At 42.3% G+C, this 17,123-nt stretch overlaps 1 protein-coding gene across 2 annotated transcripts; it reads left to right on the forward strand.

Moving 5' to 3' along the window:
- The first annotated feature begins 4,378 nt into the window (after nucleotides 1–4,378).
- On the forward strand, nucleotides 4,379–16,820 carry ubap2a (ubiquitin associated protein 2a). Of its 2 annotated transcripts, none has more exons than XM_085406048.1 (27): nucleotides 4,379–4,526; nucleotides 6,329–6,466; nucleotides 6,773–6,850; nucleotides 7,016–7,126; nucleotides 9,240–9,402; nucleotides 9,490–9,570; nucleotides 9,654–9,717; nucleotides 10,072–10,169; nucleotides 10,339–10,397; nucleotides 10,493–10,563; nucleotides 10,716–10,875; nucleotides 10,990–11,260; nucleotides 11,383–11,687; nucleotides 11,893–12,119; nucleotides 12,324–12,609; nucleotides 12,990–13,029; nucleotides 13,153–13,327; nucleotides 13,597–13,648; nucleotides 13,936–14,254; nucleotides 14,377–14,468; nucleotides 14,584–14,634; nucleotides 14,748–14,841; nucleotides 14,920–15,336; nucleotides 15,439–15,543; nucleotides 15,617–15,684; nucleotides 15,772–15,963; nucleotides 16,066–16,820. In XM_085406048.1, exons 2-27 carry the CDS (start codon nucleotides 6,371–6,373, stop codon nucleotides 16,159–16,161), a joined length of 3,771 nt encoding a protein of 1,256 aa, XP_085262174.1. In that variant the 5' UTR covers nucleotides 4,379–4,526; nucleotides 6,329–6,370; the 3' UTR covers nucleotides 16,162–16,820. The 2 variants fall into 2 exon arrangements, with proteins under 2 accessions (XP_085262174.1, XP_085262175.1); XM_085406049.1 differs by lacking the exon at nucleotides 4,379–4,526 and adding an exon at nucleotides 4,661–5,064.
- The last annotated feature ends 303 nt before the right edge of the window (nucleotides 16,821–17,123 follow it).

A 17,123-nucleotide genomic window follows, 5' to 3' on the forward strand; every position in this document is an offset into this window, starting at 1 on the left:
TTGAACAAATAACCAACACTTTTGAAGTGTATTTTATATATAAACGTGTATATGTATGTGTAAAATACATAAGGACAATTGCATACATTTTTATGTACGTGTCTGAGAAAGTGTGGATTGATGTGTCTACTTGGTGATGCCCCCCCCCCCCCCTTTTTTTTTTTTTATTTTAAATATATACACACACCTCATGAATGTTTTTACAAATGGCTGAATTTGAGGATATTGTAACATAAACATTTCGGGAAAACAAGCTATTAAATCTTTAAAATGAATAAATAATAAAAAAAAATAGGATGTATATTGATGTAATGTGCTTTTGTGTTTTGGGGGGGTTGTACTTGACATAAGTACCTAGAGGATTTCCTCTTGACGTAAAGGGTGCAGAAAGGTCACTTACTGCAGCAAAAAAAGTTAAAGATAAAAACGATCAGAACTCATGAGATTTAGTGACAATATTTAGTAACTTGTTTGTGCCAGCACAAAATGCAAAAAGGATAACTTGTGATAGAAACTGAAATTTAAAACCTGAATTCTCAATGAACTCCTCGTGAGTTTTGGGGAGAAGAACCAACAGGACCAAGCAGTTATAGAGGATATGCAAGTAATGATTAATGAAGCACTGCACCTACAGACATAGGAACAACAGGAAGAAATGCAAAGAGATGCAAATATCCAAGATTTTAAGAAGAAAAATACAGATTTGCAAGTATTTTACAAAGAAGGACAAAAACAAAACAACAACATTGAAATCAAGAAACAGAAAGAACACCTGAAGGATCCAAGGACTGCATAACAAAGTACAAGAGAGAAACACTGAAATGCAGGAGGAGAAGCGAGGATGGGCATAAACACTTAAAGATGCTCAGTGTACACATGGAGAGGAGGAAGCAGGAGTTATAAGCCATCTGTAAAAAAGTACATCAGAGATATGAAGACATGCACAAAGCAACGAAAGTAAGAGCAATATTTAAAAAAGAAGAAAGAGCGTTAAGATAAAAAATGTTGAAGCACAGACAAAAGATCCACAAGAACTGTGCTTGAAAATGATAAGCAGCACTTTGCTGCTTCTTCAGCTCAGTCTGGACAAGAGTAGCCTCCTCTCCCTCCACCCTCTCTCTCCATTTACCCTTTCTCTTCTTCTCCTTCCTCCCATCCTCCTCCATCCTTTATTAACCCTTTCCCCTCTCTTCTTCATCCTGTCTCCCTTTGTTTTCTTTGAAAAAAGTTTTCCCTTCCCACTCTTGCCTATTGCTTATTCATAGGGGATTGTTGTTTTTCCCCTCTACTTTTTATTCCTTTCTTCACCCTCTTTTGCCCTTCTACCCTTTCATTACACTTTTATGTTGTTCTTTTAATTTCCTCTATAACCCCCAACATGTTTCTACGTCCTTGTGAACAAAGGGTGGGGAGATCACTAAACACAGTTAATCATATTTCTACATATCTCTGCCTCTCTGCATAATGTGTTAAGTGTATAAGAAAGTTCAGTCATATGATGTATTTGCTTAAAGCTATGTCAACCAGTCATGCTGATCATGTTGATAGCAATAAGCAAGAAAAGCCGAACAAGTTAAACTGAGCTTTACTGAACGTGACTCCCTGTGTTAAGATGATACAGATAGATAAGGGTGCTAGTGGTTTCATTCAAGAATAAATCACCTTTATTAGAAAATAAAAATTCAAGAAAAGACTCACTTTAATCATTTACCTTGATTTTATTATGAAATACATGCATTAGTGTTTACTCATCCTATTTCTGTGGCATGATAAATGGCAAATGAAGAAAGTACAAGAACAGGAAAGTGTATGCAGAAGAGCCTCTGTGATTGAAATAATGTCACACCTAGAAAACGATGGGGGACTGCATCAAAGAACCACACCAGGTGGCACTCTTGTCAGCTGTTAGAGACTTGTTTGCTTGTGATAGTGTTAAAGGACATTATCTAGGTTGCAGTTGGTGGTTAAGTAAAAACATGTAGTAAAGCAGGCAGAGATGATGAAGGATGATGCAAATGGATGTTTTCCATTCCAGACTGGATTGTTGTGCAGATTTCACTATAATATTCAAAAGAAGCCTCAAGTATGGCTGGCTTGTTCTTATTCCTGTAACTTGACTCTTAACCCTGGAAGTATTGGCAAAGCTTTATAGAATCCTCATACATGAGCGCTGGCTTTTCAGTTTTTCCAGCATTCAACAGTTTTCATTTTCACAGTTTTATACTCCAGCAGACTCCAGCCAAGCCAAAACAGTTATTTTTCACCACTGAAGAAGCAGCAGCAAACGCTCTATGGTCCTGGTAGGTATGGCAATGGTTTGCCATTGTTATCATGATTGTGCATCTATGGTTAATTCCATCAAGACAGTAAAGATAAATTAAAAACCAAATTTCAAAGGAGCCACTAATGGTTGTTCATTTGTTGGCTATGATTGTGAAATAAAGGCTCCTATATATATTTGACATTTATTCCAGTTATTCACTGTACATTAAGTTTTACTTCAAGTTTTAGCATCTTTCTTACCTTTACTCCAGAGTCACTTAGCCAAGTCAGGCATTGTAGCTTTAAGGAAAACCGTCACTAGAACCCTGCAAAGGACTGGACTACGAGGTTGCAGACCAAGAAAAACTCCACTTCTGCAGGTGAGACACCTTCAAACCAGACTCAAGTATGCTAAGGTCAATCTAGAGAAAGATTATGCATAGTATAAAGTGTGTCCTTTGGCCAAAGAAATGCTGCTGATGTTTAGAGAAAGAAGGGCAAGCAACCCAAAGAACACCGTCCCCACAGTGAAACACAATGGTGGGAGTATTATGGTGTGGAGATGCTTTAGTCAGTCTGGAACTAGGAATCTCGTCAAGAAAGAAGGAATATGTGTGATGAACTGAAGACCAAGGTCCATGCCAGAAGACTGTCAAATCAGGAGGAACTTGAGAGAGTCACCAATGAAGAATGGACATGTTCATATGGGGGGGATTATTTACCCTCAGATCCTGAGCCCCCTGTTACTGTGCGTAAATACACAATGCTCTTGTTTTTCTACAGGCTGTGTGAGGCTGATGGAACTTATGAAGTCAATTTTGCATATTTTAAGAGTGATGCATTAATCCAACACACTAACACAGTCAAACTTTGCCATATTTGCTATATTTTGACGGATTCATGGTATTTATGGGTGTGACAGAGAGAAGTAAAAAAAAAAAGCAGACAACAACAACAAAGTACATGTAAATTGCTCTTTGTGCGCACTCCTGAGACATGCATACACGTTTGAATTCTGAATTAAAGTAGGCGAGAACTAAAGTAAACAGGCTAAAGTAACCTACGGGTATTATTAATGAAGGGCAGAAAGGGAGACAGCTGTAAACACTCAGCGTTTGGATTAGGTGAAGTGTTACAGGACAGAGCAAAGGTTTAGCACTGTGTTCACAGCTATCAACCTGTCACAATTACGCACTCTGATAACATTTCCCCCTCTCATTAAAAAGAAATGAACTCTCAAGCTTTGACGAATATCACAAACAAAGTAACATCTGCTTCTTTCAGCGTTAAATTGAGTGTTAGGCAGTGTGCAGCAAACCAGTAAATAAGGGTTGTGTGAGTCATTTAAATATTTTCCTCTCAAATTTCTGTGCCGTTAAAGGGAAACTCTTACAATTACACATACAATAAGGCCAACCACCAAAATACCTGCTGTGCCAGTAATAGTTATTTTTACAGTTCATGTGTATTTGTAAGATTTGCACTGTTTAAGATTTTCAGTCAAAAATCGTTCCATATTGAACATAAGTGAAGTCATACAGCTCAGTACAAAACACCACACTCGTGTAGTTTGCTTTCTTCTTCTAATATTCAGCAGTGAAATGTCTGTCAAAATGCTGTAATTAATGGAGCTCAAAAAGATCTACAGTATGTCTAGATTGATGTCTGAATCTAACTTTAAAAGACAGCATTGCAAAGAGGAACAGTTTGCGTACATGGCACAGTGCGTAAATGCGCATATGGATTAATTCTGCCTCCACATTAGCTGAAAAATGAGAGATGACGTTAACTCTGTGAAAAATGGCAAATTGAAAATTCTCCAGATAATAAGTGAGGGAGAGAAATCAAAATCAAAGAAACACAGGCAAGAGATGTAAGCAATGTGAAAGTGCAGACGCTTTATGCCCTTAAATCCAGCCTTACATTTGATCACTTTCGCTCAGTTATAGCTTAATAATGTAAACTTGACACTCTGGCGAGATTAATGCCTTATAAACAAATATGTCAAACGTGTAGGCGATTGGCAAATATCATTGCACTTATGTACATTATCATAGCATTATCTGATATACGTAACTGTGTGCGTCTTCAAAAAGCACACCACGATTAAAAATCCAGTAAATCTGCGTTTTTGCTGGACATCGCTGATGGTAAAACCTGAGAAGTTTAGTTGTGACCTGGAGACGAGAGATGAGCATCCACCGCGGCACCACGCGTCACGTGATCATCCTGTCTGCTGCTGGCCGAGTGAAGCGTGTTAGCAGGTAATAAAAACATATTTTCTTGCGATTTTCAACTCAGGTTTGTGTGTTTTCGGGTATTTTAATTACGTGCTTGTTGTCTTTTTTTGGTGACGCACCGGGTCGCTGGCTTTTCTGTTTCGTTTTCTCGAGGTTGTGAAGGATGTTTTTTTCGCAATTTTTCTGTTGTCTTGTTTCCCGGCGAGCAATGTCGGGATGGGATTGTGCTTCGCTACGAGGCCTTTGCTTTAGATTTCGTGTACCTTTGTTGTTAGCTTGGTTAGCGTCTAGTTTACATGTTTGCGGCACGTCTGGTTTAAAGGCAACTGTCATAACATGGCGGTGTGGACCTTTAAATGCCTATAAAGCTTAAAGAAGCCAGTTAGACCGCCGTTGGCTATCAACTTGGACCAGATTTAGATAGCATCGTTAGCTATCCGCGATCCCACTCCATCGTTTGCTCACTATCGACGCTACGGTCTCAGCGTTAGCAAGCTGGTAGCTAACTTCAGTTCTTGCTAGCGAGGACAAAGGGGACCATAACACCAAAGGCACAAAGTCGGTCAGTATTCAATCTAAAACGATGCTACGTGAATCTGATTTATTTTTCAAAGAGCGATATGGGATGTTAGCCGTTACCAAAGTGTCTCATTGTTAAACTCGAAATATAAGTAACAGCAGCGGGCTAATGTTAGCATTGGTTCAAAACAACCCTCCGCTTCCTTCGTTACTGGAATAATAACCTGTAGATAAATATAATTTAGACATTTGTAAACAGATATAAGTTAATGTGTATAAACACGGGGCTTCGTGGAACTTGTCTCTGATTTGATATTTCTGGTTGCCAACATAAATATAGTAGGAATTGCGAAATACTGTTAGTGGATTATTGTTTTGTTATCGTTTGTGGCCATGACTGTCGATACCCGTAATTGCGATGTAGTAATATTTTTATCATATAGTTTTTTATTAAATATTTTTATTATATATACTTCATATATTCCCAAAGTCAGAAATATATTTATTTTTTCTTGCTTTTTTAAAAGCTAAAATTCCTTTTGAAGCTTGGTCGTCCTTGTGCGTTAAGCTTTGTTCAGTCCAGTAGCCAATGGCAGCTTTGTATTTGCAAACGTCATTCAGGCACTTGCTATTGTTCTCTGACATAAAACAAAGTGGGAGAGTGGGAACATCTGTAGTCGTCCTTATGATGGACACTAGTGAAAATTCACTGGTAAACGTTGCAGTACAGAGTACTGAGAAGTCACATTGGCCGTATGCTTATGGGTAAATAAAGCCCTCCTTGTGGAAGTGATTCTGATACTGTTTACTATGTGCTTTTAAAAACATGTTAGCTGGTGCCAATGTAAAACAAGATCTATATTGCACAGGACTATAGAAGTATAGAGAAGAATTCAGTATTTCACTGCAGAAGTTTGGTGCTTGGAGTGTGTACAACAAATTTGCTTTAAACTGTCTAGAAAAGCAAGGGGTGTGGGGTCAGGGTGTGTAGTGTTTGTTCTGCCTCGCACACACAGAGTTCTGTGCTGTTTGTAAGAGGACACTGGGTTGCTTTCCCTCCTTGACCCAGATTTTCAGCAAAGCTGTTGCGTCACCAGGCCAACTGTGGGGCTTACAGCCTCCATAAGGGGAGTATTCATATTTGTCCAATAAGGCTTAGGTATACCCACAGCACATACTTTTGGCATTCGGACTTATTCAAGAAAAATAAAAACAAACACTGACGCTCTATTCTAGCAACACAGTAACTGCAGTGTTATTTTCCTTTCCGTTCACTCATCAACACATGTTGTGTTTTCCTTCTGCAGATTTTTCTATTTTGTACATACAGAGTTTTGTATATACTGTATATGATGAGCTCGCTGGGCGGCGACAAGGCCCGGAGCCCTCGGGAAAAAGCGCTGCCAGCTTCCGCTCACACATCACAACCACAGAAACAAATACAGGTGAGCCACTGCATACCTAAAACCACAGTTCTTTGAAATGCTGACATTTTAAGAGGAAAAAAAGCAAAAAAAACCAAACCCCAACACAACCATGACAAGCAATTTATCTGATGATCAGTACTGAAAAGTATTTTCTTTTGTTTTGATTGCAGCTTCACAATCATGCACTTTATATTGTGACAATATAAAGTGATTTCAGACAATTCAAAACAAAACAAACATTTGAATTCATTCTCTTTATATTTCACATACTTTATTCCTCATTTTTCTCTTGGTAAAAGCTGTCCAATTGTTTCTGTGTTACAGGCTACTGCTGAGCAGATCCGGCTTGCTCAGATGATCTATGACAAGAATGATGCTGACTTTGAGGGCAAAGTTAACCAGGTTAGTGACCCTTAAGTAGTTGTCAGACTGTGTGGGGCTTATGTCAGACTCTTAGGGAGAATCAGGCTATGTTTTCATGTTCTTCCGTTAATCTACATTGTGCAATTTGTTTTTATCATTTGACATTACTAATCTTGTTTTCTAATGTTTTCTTTTTTAACCAAGCTGATGGAAGTGACGGGGAAAAACCAGGATGAGTGCATGGTTGCGCTCCATGATTGCAATGAGGATGTCAGCAGAGCCATCAACTTCCTCCTGGAGAGCAACACAGACATGGTAAATGACAACTTTAGGTGAAATAAACTGAATAAATGCAAAGTACACATATAGAGCCTTTAATCTGCTTTTGACTGTTCATAACAGCCTCTGTTTGATGGTTTTTGAGATGTGTATTTTTTTTCTTTTATTGAGAACAAGTTGCTGAAACTTTAAAACAAATGAAACATGAACATTTTGGTGTCATTTAATGGCATCATCAGGGTTTGCTAGCTGCTATCATTGTGTATACTCAGGCTGTATAGTGAAATGTTCAGTACTGTCACTTTCAAATTTTCATGTACTCTTAAAGTGGAGTGTGAGCCATTGCTCTGGATTTGAAGAGAACCTTATTGGTTAAAATAGAATTTAAGTAGTGTCATCTGAGCTCTGTCAGATATGCACATATCCACTAACATCAGTCTCTAAGCTGCGCTGTGTCCCTGTGAATACTTGTGTGACTTTTTTTTTTTAAAATCATGAACTGTTGTACAAAATTTTTCTTGGTCTTCTGTTCCGAGCGCAAGGTCAAACAGGCCACTAAATGCCTGGCAAGCACTTGGGTGTTGTGTCTGAACGTCTCAGCAGATTTGAAAAATACCAGCTGGCTCAGATGTTGAGGAAAGACTGTCAGGCTCGACTATCAGTATTGTTTTTGCTTTCATGGAAGCCCAAAAATAGCAAATAGCTGGTTTTCCATTTTACCTGGAAGTCTCTACTGTAATGCTATCATTGTTACGTAATCTGAAACCTGTACTGTTCACTATGTCATAAAGAAAGAGATGCTTCTGAAACATTTTTCTTATGCTGTAGGAGTAGTTTCACAATAAGGAAAATTGTTCTGGTATTTATTGTATTTATTTACACGTCACTGCATAGGGGTGGTCAAAAATCGTCAACATCGCAGCTTTCTTTTTCATGTTTTTCAGTGCCCTCTAATATCTGGCATGGCATGTCTTGGAGCAAAATACACAAGTTCATGTTGGGTTACCATTAGGCCTGTGGCATATCATATCATCTGCTATAATACGACAAAAGTGCCATATCACGGTACCAGTGATATGAGGACGCCGTGAATTAGGTTTCCCAGCATGGACAAGCAGACAAGCTCAAACATGTCTGACAGTGAGAGGCTTTTAGTAAGAAAGGGAACTACTTTGGTAACTTCCAACAAAGCACAATGCTCTGGCAAAATACTCAAGAAAAAAACTGTTCCCGCTAAAGGTGGGAACAACAAACTTGTTTCACCACTTGAAGCAAAAACATACCATTGAGTAGAATCAACCTAAGAAGGCATGTGTGACTCAAAAGTAAACAAACAGTTTAACCAGGCATAGCCGGAGCACTCGCTAACTGCACTCCATTTGACGGGAAGAACAAGAGGGGATTGCGATTACTAATTCAGTTAAGTGGTGGTGAAGGAGGGCTGTAAGCAGCTGATTAAAGAGCTGGTTAAAATACCTAAAACCTCAATTGAAAACACTACCTAGGAGTTACCTTTTAAATTGGGCAGTCTGCCATCAGTAGCTCATTGGAAAAGGATGTAAAATACCCTTCATTTTATTCACAATAATAATTGCTGCTGTCTGCAGCTGCAATCACAGATAAAATGTTATTCAGTATCTTTTGTTTTGTTTTGTTTTTTTCCTTTTTCCTTTTAAATTAAAGCTGCTTTTGAATGCTTCAGTGCTGGTATCTTGTTTTACCCCACCATATCTCTTTGATATGGTACAGGTCTCCATCCCATCCCGGTGCCTCAGATCCTCCTCTTCTCTTCTTCTTCCTGTTCCTTCCTTTTGTCTTATTACTACCATGGGGGGCAGGGCTTTTAGTTGCTCTGCCTCTCAACTTTGGAATTCCTTACCCCCTGACCTCAGAAACATCACTTCTTTCCCCCGTTTTAAGTCCACCCTCAAAACTCACCTGTTCAAGATAGCCTACTCTGTATAACTTCTCCATGCTCTTAAACTTTGTTTTGTTATTGTGTTCATTTCCTGTTTTTATGCTTGTCTTATTTGCTCTTATTTGCTTGGGTGTTTTGAAATAAAATGTATTATTATTATTATGTTATTAATCCAGTACTGTTTATTTAAGGTGTCATTGTTTAATTAAAAAAATCCTTTTCTGTGTTCAGACCTCATGGGAAACAGTGGGAAAGAAGAAGCCCTTGGTGAAAGAAGGCCCATCAGAAAGCAAGGAGAACAAGGAGAACCGGGAGAAGAAGGGCGAAAGGGAGGCTAGCAAGGGTCGTGCCACTGGCAACCGCAAAGGCAAGGGGGCCAGTCGGAGCCGACAGGGTAAGGAACTTCAGTTTTTCAATTTTCAGTATTGTTTGTCCTACTGTTCATGTTAGTCACTTTTCTTTTTTGTTTCTACATACATAGCACGTCCAGAGGAGAACGGTGTTGAGGTGACACCAGTGGACAAAGGCTCGGATCGAGGTCGGAGGGTCAAAGGTGGAAGAGGTGAGCAGATGCACCAACACAGCACTGTCAATATAGCGAACACTTGAGGGTAAGTTGTTAACCTTTGTGTGACTATCACACAGGATCTGGAGTTCGAGGTCGAGGGAGAGCACCAACAGGAAGCAGGTTTTCAGCCCAGGGGATGGGGTATGCTCGAACATGCGCGCGCGCACACACACACACACACACACACACACACACACACACACACACAGTTTCATTCTTCTAAGAGTTTTAGGTGAAAATTAATACGTTTTCAATGAGAATGAAGATGTTTCATTTAGAAACTAACAGGATAAATGCATTCTGACAGAAATCTGAAGGCCAAGCAGCCAGGAGGGGGAAAAAAGCCTGTTGTTAAGGTTTTTTAAAACCCTGTAACTATGCACATTCTCATCTGGCAGTATTTTCTATTACTTCTATTACTAGAAAACCACTTTTTGTGTGTGTGTGTGTGTTTGTGTGTCTGTCTCAGTATTTGTCTCCTTAAATCTTCTCCAGGACTTTCAATCCTGCTGACTATACCTCAGAGGCTCGGACAGGGACCACACAAACAGAGGTTTGGGACACAACGACCAACAACAGCACAGATGGAACAGGTGAGCTCAGGAGAACACACATTCACATACAAACAGCTCATGGCTTATATATCCAGGTGTGTGCCCACAGAGCAGACAGGACCGTTATCCCTATCAGAGTTTGCATACTGCTTCTTGTACACCTGCTTATTCTGTCTGCACTTCTCACTTATTACTGGTTGTCCTCTAGTTGCCTGGAGGAATACTTTGGAAGACTGGGCAGCTGAGGATTGGAGTGAGGATGTTAGTGTGAGTTGACACAGTGTCACACATTACAGACTGGTAGTAGCAGGTATGTTTTGATGGTGTAACAATTGTGTGTCTGTCTTTGTGTCCTTCTGCAGCTCTCAGAGACCAAAGTGTTCACCTCCTCATGTGCACCTGCTGCTGAGAACCACATCACCCCTGGGCAAAGGTGCGTAACTTTATATTTTACACTTTTCTTGGGCGGGGGGGGGGTCAAGAATTTCCTGTTAAGAGATGTTATATTAAATTTTTGCTTCTTCTTCTTCTTCTTTTTTTGCTGTAATATATTTTCTAATTGGCTGAATGGACTCTGTCTGTTAGTCTGGACCTCGCTTCTCTGCTGCAGAAGCCTGTGGTTGGAGCAAGAGAACCACCTTCTTCTTCCTCTCAGAGTCTGGTCTTTACCAACTCCCATCATCACCAGCAGCAGCCCCACAGCCGCAGTGCCACCAGTAGCACAAGCTACGCACATGCTGCTCTGGTAAAAATACACTCTACACTCCTTCTCATGTCACATGGTCTTTGATCTGCCATGTGTTGTACAGAGATCCAGAAACAAAGATTGATGACTCTGTTTTCTCCTCTTCTGTGCCAGTCATCAGTGCTGGGAGCTGGTTTTGGGGACTTGGGCCAGGCTAAAAGGACTCAGGCCAGCCCTGGAGCTCAGATACTGGAACAGCTGAAGGGTCCTGGCTTGGGTCAGCTTTCCTCATCCCAGGCAACCCCTCCTGTCAGTAGCCAAGGAAGCAACACTTCTATTGGTCGACTGCCAGGCCTGGGAGCACCTGTACCTCCACCCTCCTCCTCTAGCTGGGACATGAAGACTTCAGAATCCAACACCACCTCACTGTCCTCACAGTACAGCCGTAGGTGTACAAATGGAAAAGTGGTGCTCACTTTTTTTTTCTTTTTTGTTTATTACATAAGCATTTATATTCACTTATTTCAAATCTGTTCCCGGCTCCTTCTGGTTGTTGTGAATCCGCAGGTGAGTTTGGTCTGCAGCCAGAGCCTTCTCTTGTGCTGAGTCAGCTGGTTCAGAGGCACACGGGCCCCTCCTTGCCTTTGGCGCGTCAGACGAGTCCACAATCGCAACAGCAAGCACCATCTGCTTCAGCCTCGCCTGCTCCCCAACACACCAGCACTCCAGCACAGGCAGGCCCGGTGATGGCTCCTGCTGGTGCTAAACTTCTTGCCCCGAATGCAGGGCTGGACCCTCAGGGCAACAGCACGACACAGCAGCAACGGGTACAGCTCAAAGGCCAGAAACGAAGGATACCTCCCACGTCAAAGGTAAACAGATAGCAATGGCCTTAAGCTCTCAGATAAATACTTAGTTACTCACGAACCTTATGGCCCGCATGGGGTTTTATTTTTATTCTTTTATCCTTAAGTGTGCTGTTATTATTAGAATTTTAATTTTGAGTCAAACCAAAGTCATCAGTTTTACACACTTTATATCCAGGTGCTAAAACTTGTTTCACTTTCTTTCTGAAAGATCCCATCCACTGCAGTAGAGATGCCAGGCTCAGCAGATGTTCCTGGACTGAACCTCCAGTTTGGAGCGCTAGACTTTGGCTCGGAATCGGCGTTGCCAGAATTTGGAGTCGTGGATAATTGCGTGAGTGCAGCATCGAGGGAGTCCGCGTCGGCCCCTGCCTCAGCACCACCTGCAACAGGACCGGGGGCACAGAGCCAGACGAGCCTGTACTCTAAACCGCTCAGGTACTGTGTCGCCTCTGATCACTTATTAAATCTTTCTAAAACAATGCAAGAGCGACGCATTTAACAAGATGTATCCCCAAAACACTGTGTATGTCAGATACTGTGTAAAAGATGGATTTAATCATAGATGACTCAGAATGGAAAATGGTACATAAAGTTTTAAACTGTCAACCTATCTGTACTTTTCATTTTGGTGCCTTGCAGTGAGTCACTGGGCAGCCCTCTCTCGGTGGCCCTGTCTTTGCCCCTCTCCTCATCAGAGCCAGTTTATCACTCCTCCACAGTGGCTTTGCCGAGTCTCACCTCCTCATCGTTAGGGACCGCAAGCTCAACCAACACTCCTTCCTCCTCTTCAACAACCTCAACCACCTCCGCCTCTGTACCTTCCTCATCTCCCTTCTCCACGGTGGGGGGGAGCTATGATGGGACCATGCCCCCTCACACAAGACTGGCATTTTCTCAGAACAAAGAGGCCACGGGGCCAGTGATGGTGAGTAAAAGGGACTAATGAGCAGTAGTTCACAAAATCTGTCCTCAAAGGTGGTAATCTTTGAATGGAGAGGGGGGATAAATTAATCTTTGACCATTTTCTATCTTTGGTCATCAACGCAACCAGACAGTATTACTTCCTGTTGTAAAAACAGTGTCACTCAGAAATTACAGGTCATGAGTCATTTGCTCAGTCTCATACTAACTTCCTGTCAAACATGATAAATTTGTTTAGGGTTGATTTCCACTGTCTTGCCAAATAATGTCAACTCTGAATTGAATTCAAGTTTTGTTGATACAGTGTGTTTGTAGATGCTGTAAACGTTCTTATCTGTTATCAGTGAATGAAAACACAGCTGCTCTATATTTTCTTACCACCAGAACGGTTTGAATGGTGTGAGGACTTCTGCTGCTCTGGACAGTGAGTTACTTTTGATTAATTGGTCAGTTGAATGCATATTTGTTGCTCTTTACAAATGTCAACATTCTTCATTTGGCTAAGCTCATTCAGGTTATTTACACGATTATGTACTCCCAATCTCAGCTTCATCAGCTTCTTCTACACCAAAACCAGAGTCACCGTCTATGAACATCAGCACCAACGGCGCCTCAGCTCCTTCCTCCCATTTACCGTCTACCATGCCTCCACACAGCTCCACCACGCTCTCCGGCCTGGCAGCGGACCTGCCCTCAGTCAGCCAACTCAACTCACTCAACAGGTGACACACTTACACACACAGTAACTTAGTATAGCTTTAATTTAGACATTTGTGTTCCCTACTCCGAAAGAGAATACATACTGTTTGGGTACCCGTTACCATCTGCCTGCTGTTTCTTCCAAATGGTTGAAAGATTTTTTTTTTCTCAGTGTGTCATCTTTAAAAAAACAACAACAAAACAAACGAACAAAAAACCAACCTCTTGACTTGTAGTGCCTCCTTGTACACTTGCTAATGATCACACATTCCACTGTGCCTTCCCTCTGCAGTCATGTCAGCAGTCATTCCTCAGTTTCAGCTCTGGGCTCCAGCTCTCACACTGTAAGTACCTGTTTGTTCTCTGTGTGATTTCCTCTGCAGCTTAATAACATGGAATTATAACAGGCTGATGTGCCAAAGTCCTAATAAAAATAAAGCCAAAGTAGGCTTAAAAGCATAAATGTCTTGATTATTTGGGGAGGGGATCCTAGGTAAAGGACCCCCTGCCATCTGGGTGTCTCCAGTTTAATAACCAGTATAGGCAGCATGCCTTAAGAAATGAAATCTGCAGAATAAATCGAATAGAACTACTTCAATTCAAGCCACTTCTTTTGTTTCTTTGTCTACAGTACACCAGTGTTGACAGCAGCAATGTGAGCTCTCTGGCTCCCTCATCTGGCTCTTACACGTCATCCCAACCCACAGCCTCAGCACTCCACTCAGCCCACAACAGCAGCAACAGTAGCAGCAGCATCAGCCACCTGTCCAACATGCCCAGCATGGGCAACAACATGAGCAGCACAGTTGGCGGTATTGCTGGTACGAGCGGACTTCACTCAGCTGCTACCGCCACCAGCAGTACAGTACTGGGACTTGGCTCCAATGGAGCTACTGCCACATCCAACCTCTCTGCTCCAAGGACTACACCCCTGCTCTCCTCCTCCACTGGTAATGCATTAAGGGCATTGTTTTCACCTATACCACTGGCTCCATGATACCACCTTTTTAAGTGGCTCTAATTGGAGCCCTTAGATGTACATTAAAGTAAATGTGTGTTATTGTATTGACAGGTAAAGCTCCTCCTAACCTGTCCCAGGGTGTGCCTCCTCTACTGCCCAACCAGTACATTATGGGCCCGGGGGGGCTGCTGCCTGCTTACCCAGTAAGTAGACCTTCTAAGATCCAGAGTCACTTTTGTGTGCTTGGGCTTTTGTATTTACACATGCAGTATTCTGTAGGATGTGTGACTGAGCCTTCTTGTTTTTTGTGCCTCACAGCAGATCTATGGCTATGAGGACCTGCATATGCTCCAGTCGAGACTGCCAATGGTGAGATGAATTGTTACGCTTGTGGGACAACTCTTTGTTTGTCATCTCTTTAGTGCTTGTTCAGATTTTTAGGTTGTCGTGGATCCTCTCCTGATCCTCTTCTCTTCCTTTAGCCCTCTTTGCAGGATTACTATGGAATAACATTCCCTGGCCCCGCAGCAACTCTTTCCGGCAGAGACGGGAGCCTTGCCAACAACCCTTACTCAGGTAAAGCACCTTAACTCTTGGCTGAAATCCTAAAATCCGGTGTTTATTCTCACTTGACTTCTCTCCTGTTTTTGCTAGGTGAAGTCACAAAGTTTGGCAGGAATGACTCCACCTCCCCAGCTCCCCCCACAAGCCTTGCGGCGCCGCAGCCTCCCCAGGCTCAGAGCCAAGGACAGAACCAGGCGCAGCCTCAGCCTCCTCAGGCCCAGCCTCAGCCCCAGGGCCAGCCACAGCACCACAGCAGTCAGCAGGCCTTTCTGCCGCCAGGCTACAGCTACACAGGCCTGCCTTACTACCCTGGAGTGCCCGGTGCCGTACCTAGTGCTGCTACCTTCCAATATGGCCCCACCATGTTTGTTCCTCCTGGAGGGCCAGGACCAGCTTCGGCCAAGCAGCACAGCATGGGCCTCGGCCTGGGAAACCCTTCGGCTAGCCCCTTCCAGCAGCAGACACAGCAGCAGCCCAGCGGCTATGGCCAGCACACCTTCAGCTCAGGTTCCTAAAAACCGATGCCAATGCCTGTCAGCACTGGCAATTCGAGCAGGGTTGTTACTGTGATTTGTTTGACAAGATGAGACAAGATGTTTTCTTTTCCAGGGTACGAAGAGCTGACAGCAGGGCCGGCGGGAGTGGAATACAGTAAAGGGTACAACTCCTCTTCACAGGCACAAGCCAAATCTGCTGCTACTGGCCCCGGGAAAGGTACAAAGAAAAGACACTGTTGCTAATTTGAATTTTTAAAGTCCAAGTTTTAATTGTACTGTTTTTCTACCAGGGGTCTCAGTGACATCCAGTAACTCCGGTGTGCCAGACATCAGTGGAAGTGTTTACAATAAGACCCAGGTGACAAATGTCAGCTGCACACCCACCCTGTTGTGTTGCTGTGCTGTTTGTGCCTTTACTAATAAATCATCTCTTCTCTATCTGCAGTCTTTTGATAAGCAGGGTTTCCATGCAGGAACCCCTCCTCCCTTCACTCTGCCATCAGCGCTGGGGGGTCCAGGGCCTCTGAACCCTGGAGCAGCTCCTGGAGGCTATGCACCTGCCCCATTCCTCCACATCTTGCCTCACCAGCAACCACACTCACAGCTGCTGCACCACCATCTTGCTCAGGATGGACAGGTACAGATACTTCCCAGCAGTCTCCTGGGTTTCATCTTTGTCACTTCATACATGTTTATCTGTTTTGGGATGTTTACCTGTTTATTTATGTTTGATGTTCAGGGTGGTCCGAGCCAGCGCGGCCAGTCCAGTAGCCTGCAGCAGAAGAGCCAAGTCAACAAGTCGGGCTACGGCAGCTCCCCTTACTGGGCCAACTGAGAACGACTACACCTGTGATGTGTGCGTGCACCACACCAGTATATCTGACTGACAAGATCATAGAGGGACAAACGATTTACAACACAAGCTAAAACACACACACTACCACCACCCCCCTCCCCTTTGCTCTGTATATCCCCTTTTCAAATTTATGGCTGTTGTATGTAAAATATATTTATGTATGTATTTATACAGTATATATGTATTGGTAGGACATAAAATGTGGTTTTCTGCATTTTTTTTATTTTGAAGGACATTTTATTTCAAAATAATGGAAAGATGAGAATGCTAAATCATGGAGATGAAGATGGTGAATATACTTGAACACAAGCATCTTGTGATGTGGATTTTTTTTGTATGCATACATGAACTGAGAATGATGTACATAGATTATATCCATCATTTTCATGGCAAAAGCCTTTTTTTAATTTTAGAAGAAATATTTTTTTTTGTAACTTTGGTCTCCCGCATCTGTGAATCCTTATATTGAGGGTGACTTGAGTTGATAGCTACTTTTCTTTTACCCCGTTTCCTTCCATTTGTCTCTCATTCCCTGACTCTTACTAGTTGGTTGGCTTGACCAGCCAGGCCTTGGATTTGATGTCATTTTAACATTGGTTTAATCCTTGTTGTCCAAATTAAAATTAATGAACAGTTTCTATCGATCTGGCATCAGTATTTGCTTACTACACTTGGAGGTTATGAATTCAGACTGATACTTGGAAAGTATGACAAAGGACTGTTGATGTGTAATCAAACAATGTTGCTCAGGGCTAACATTTAACAGGAAGTATGGGTATCGGCACCGTTTGAAGCAGTTCAGCAGAAACTAAGCATTTTTGTTCCTTGTTAAATAGATTACTGATCTTACAACACAGTGGCCACACTCTGTTTTGACTTTCAGCAACTTTGAAAGTCCACAACGGTTTTGCCACTGTCCAGACCTGCGCTTACAAAAGTGC

Source organism: Rhamphochromis longiceps, linkage group LG5, assembly GCF_057381845.1.
Source record: "Rhamphochromis longiceps isolate RC_006_pf linkage group LG5, R_longiceps_female_GT1.1, whole genome shotgun sequence".
Taxonomy (NCBI): Eukaryota; Metazoa; Chordata; class Actinopteri; order Cichliformes; family Cichlidae; genus Rhamphochromis; species Rhamphochromis longiceps.

What these genes read in the sequence shown, in the direction of transcription:
- ubap2a (XM_085406048.1), top strand. Translation starts at nt 6,371, where the DNA reads ATGATGAGCTCGCTGGGCGGCGACAAGGCCCGGAGCCCTCGGGAAAAA. An exon ending in TTGAGGGCAAAGTTAACCAG is followed by an intron (nt 6,851 to 7,015) that starts GTTAGTGACCCT and finishes TTTTTAACCAAG; the next exon opens with CTGATGGAAGTGACGGGGAA. An exon ending in ACTGTCCTCACAGTACAGCC is followed by an intron (nt 11,261 to 11,382) that starts GTAGGTGTACAA and finishes GTGAATCCGCAG; the next exon opens with GTGAGTTTGGTCTGCAGCCA.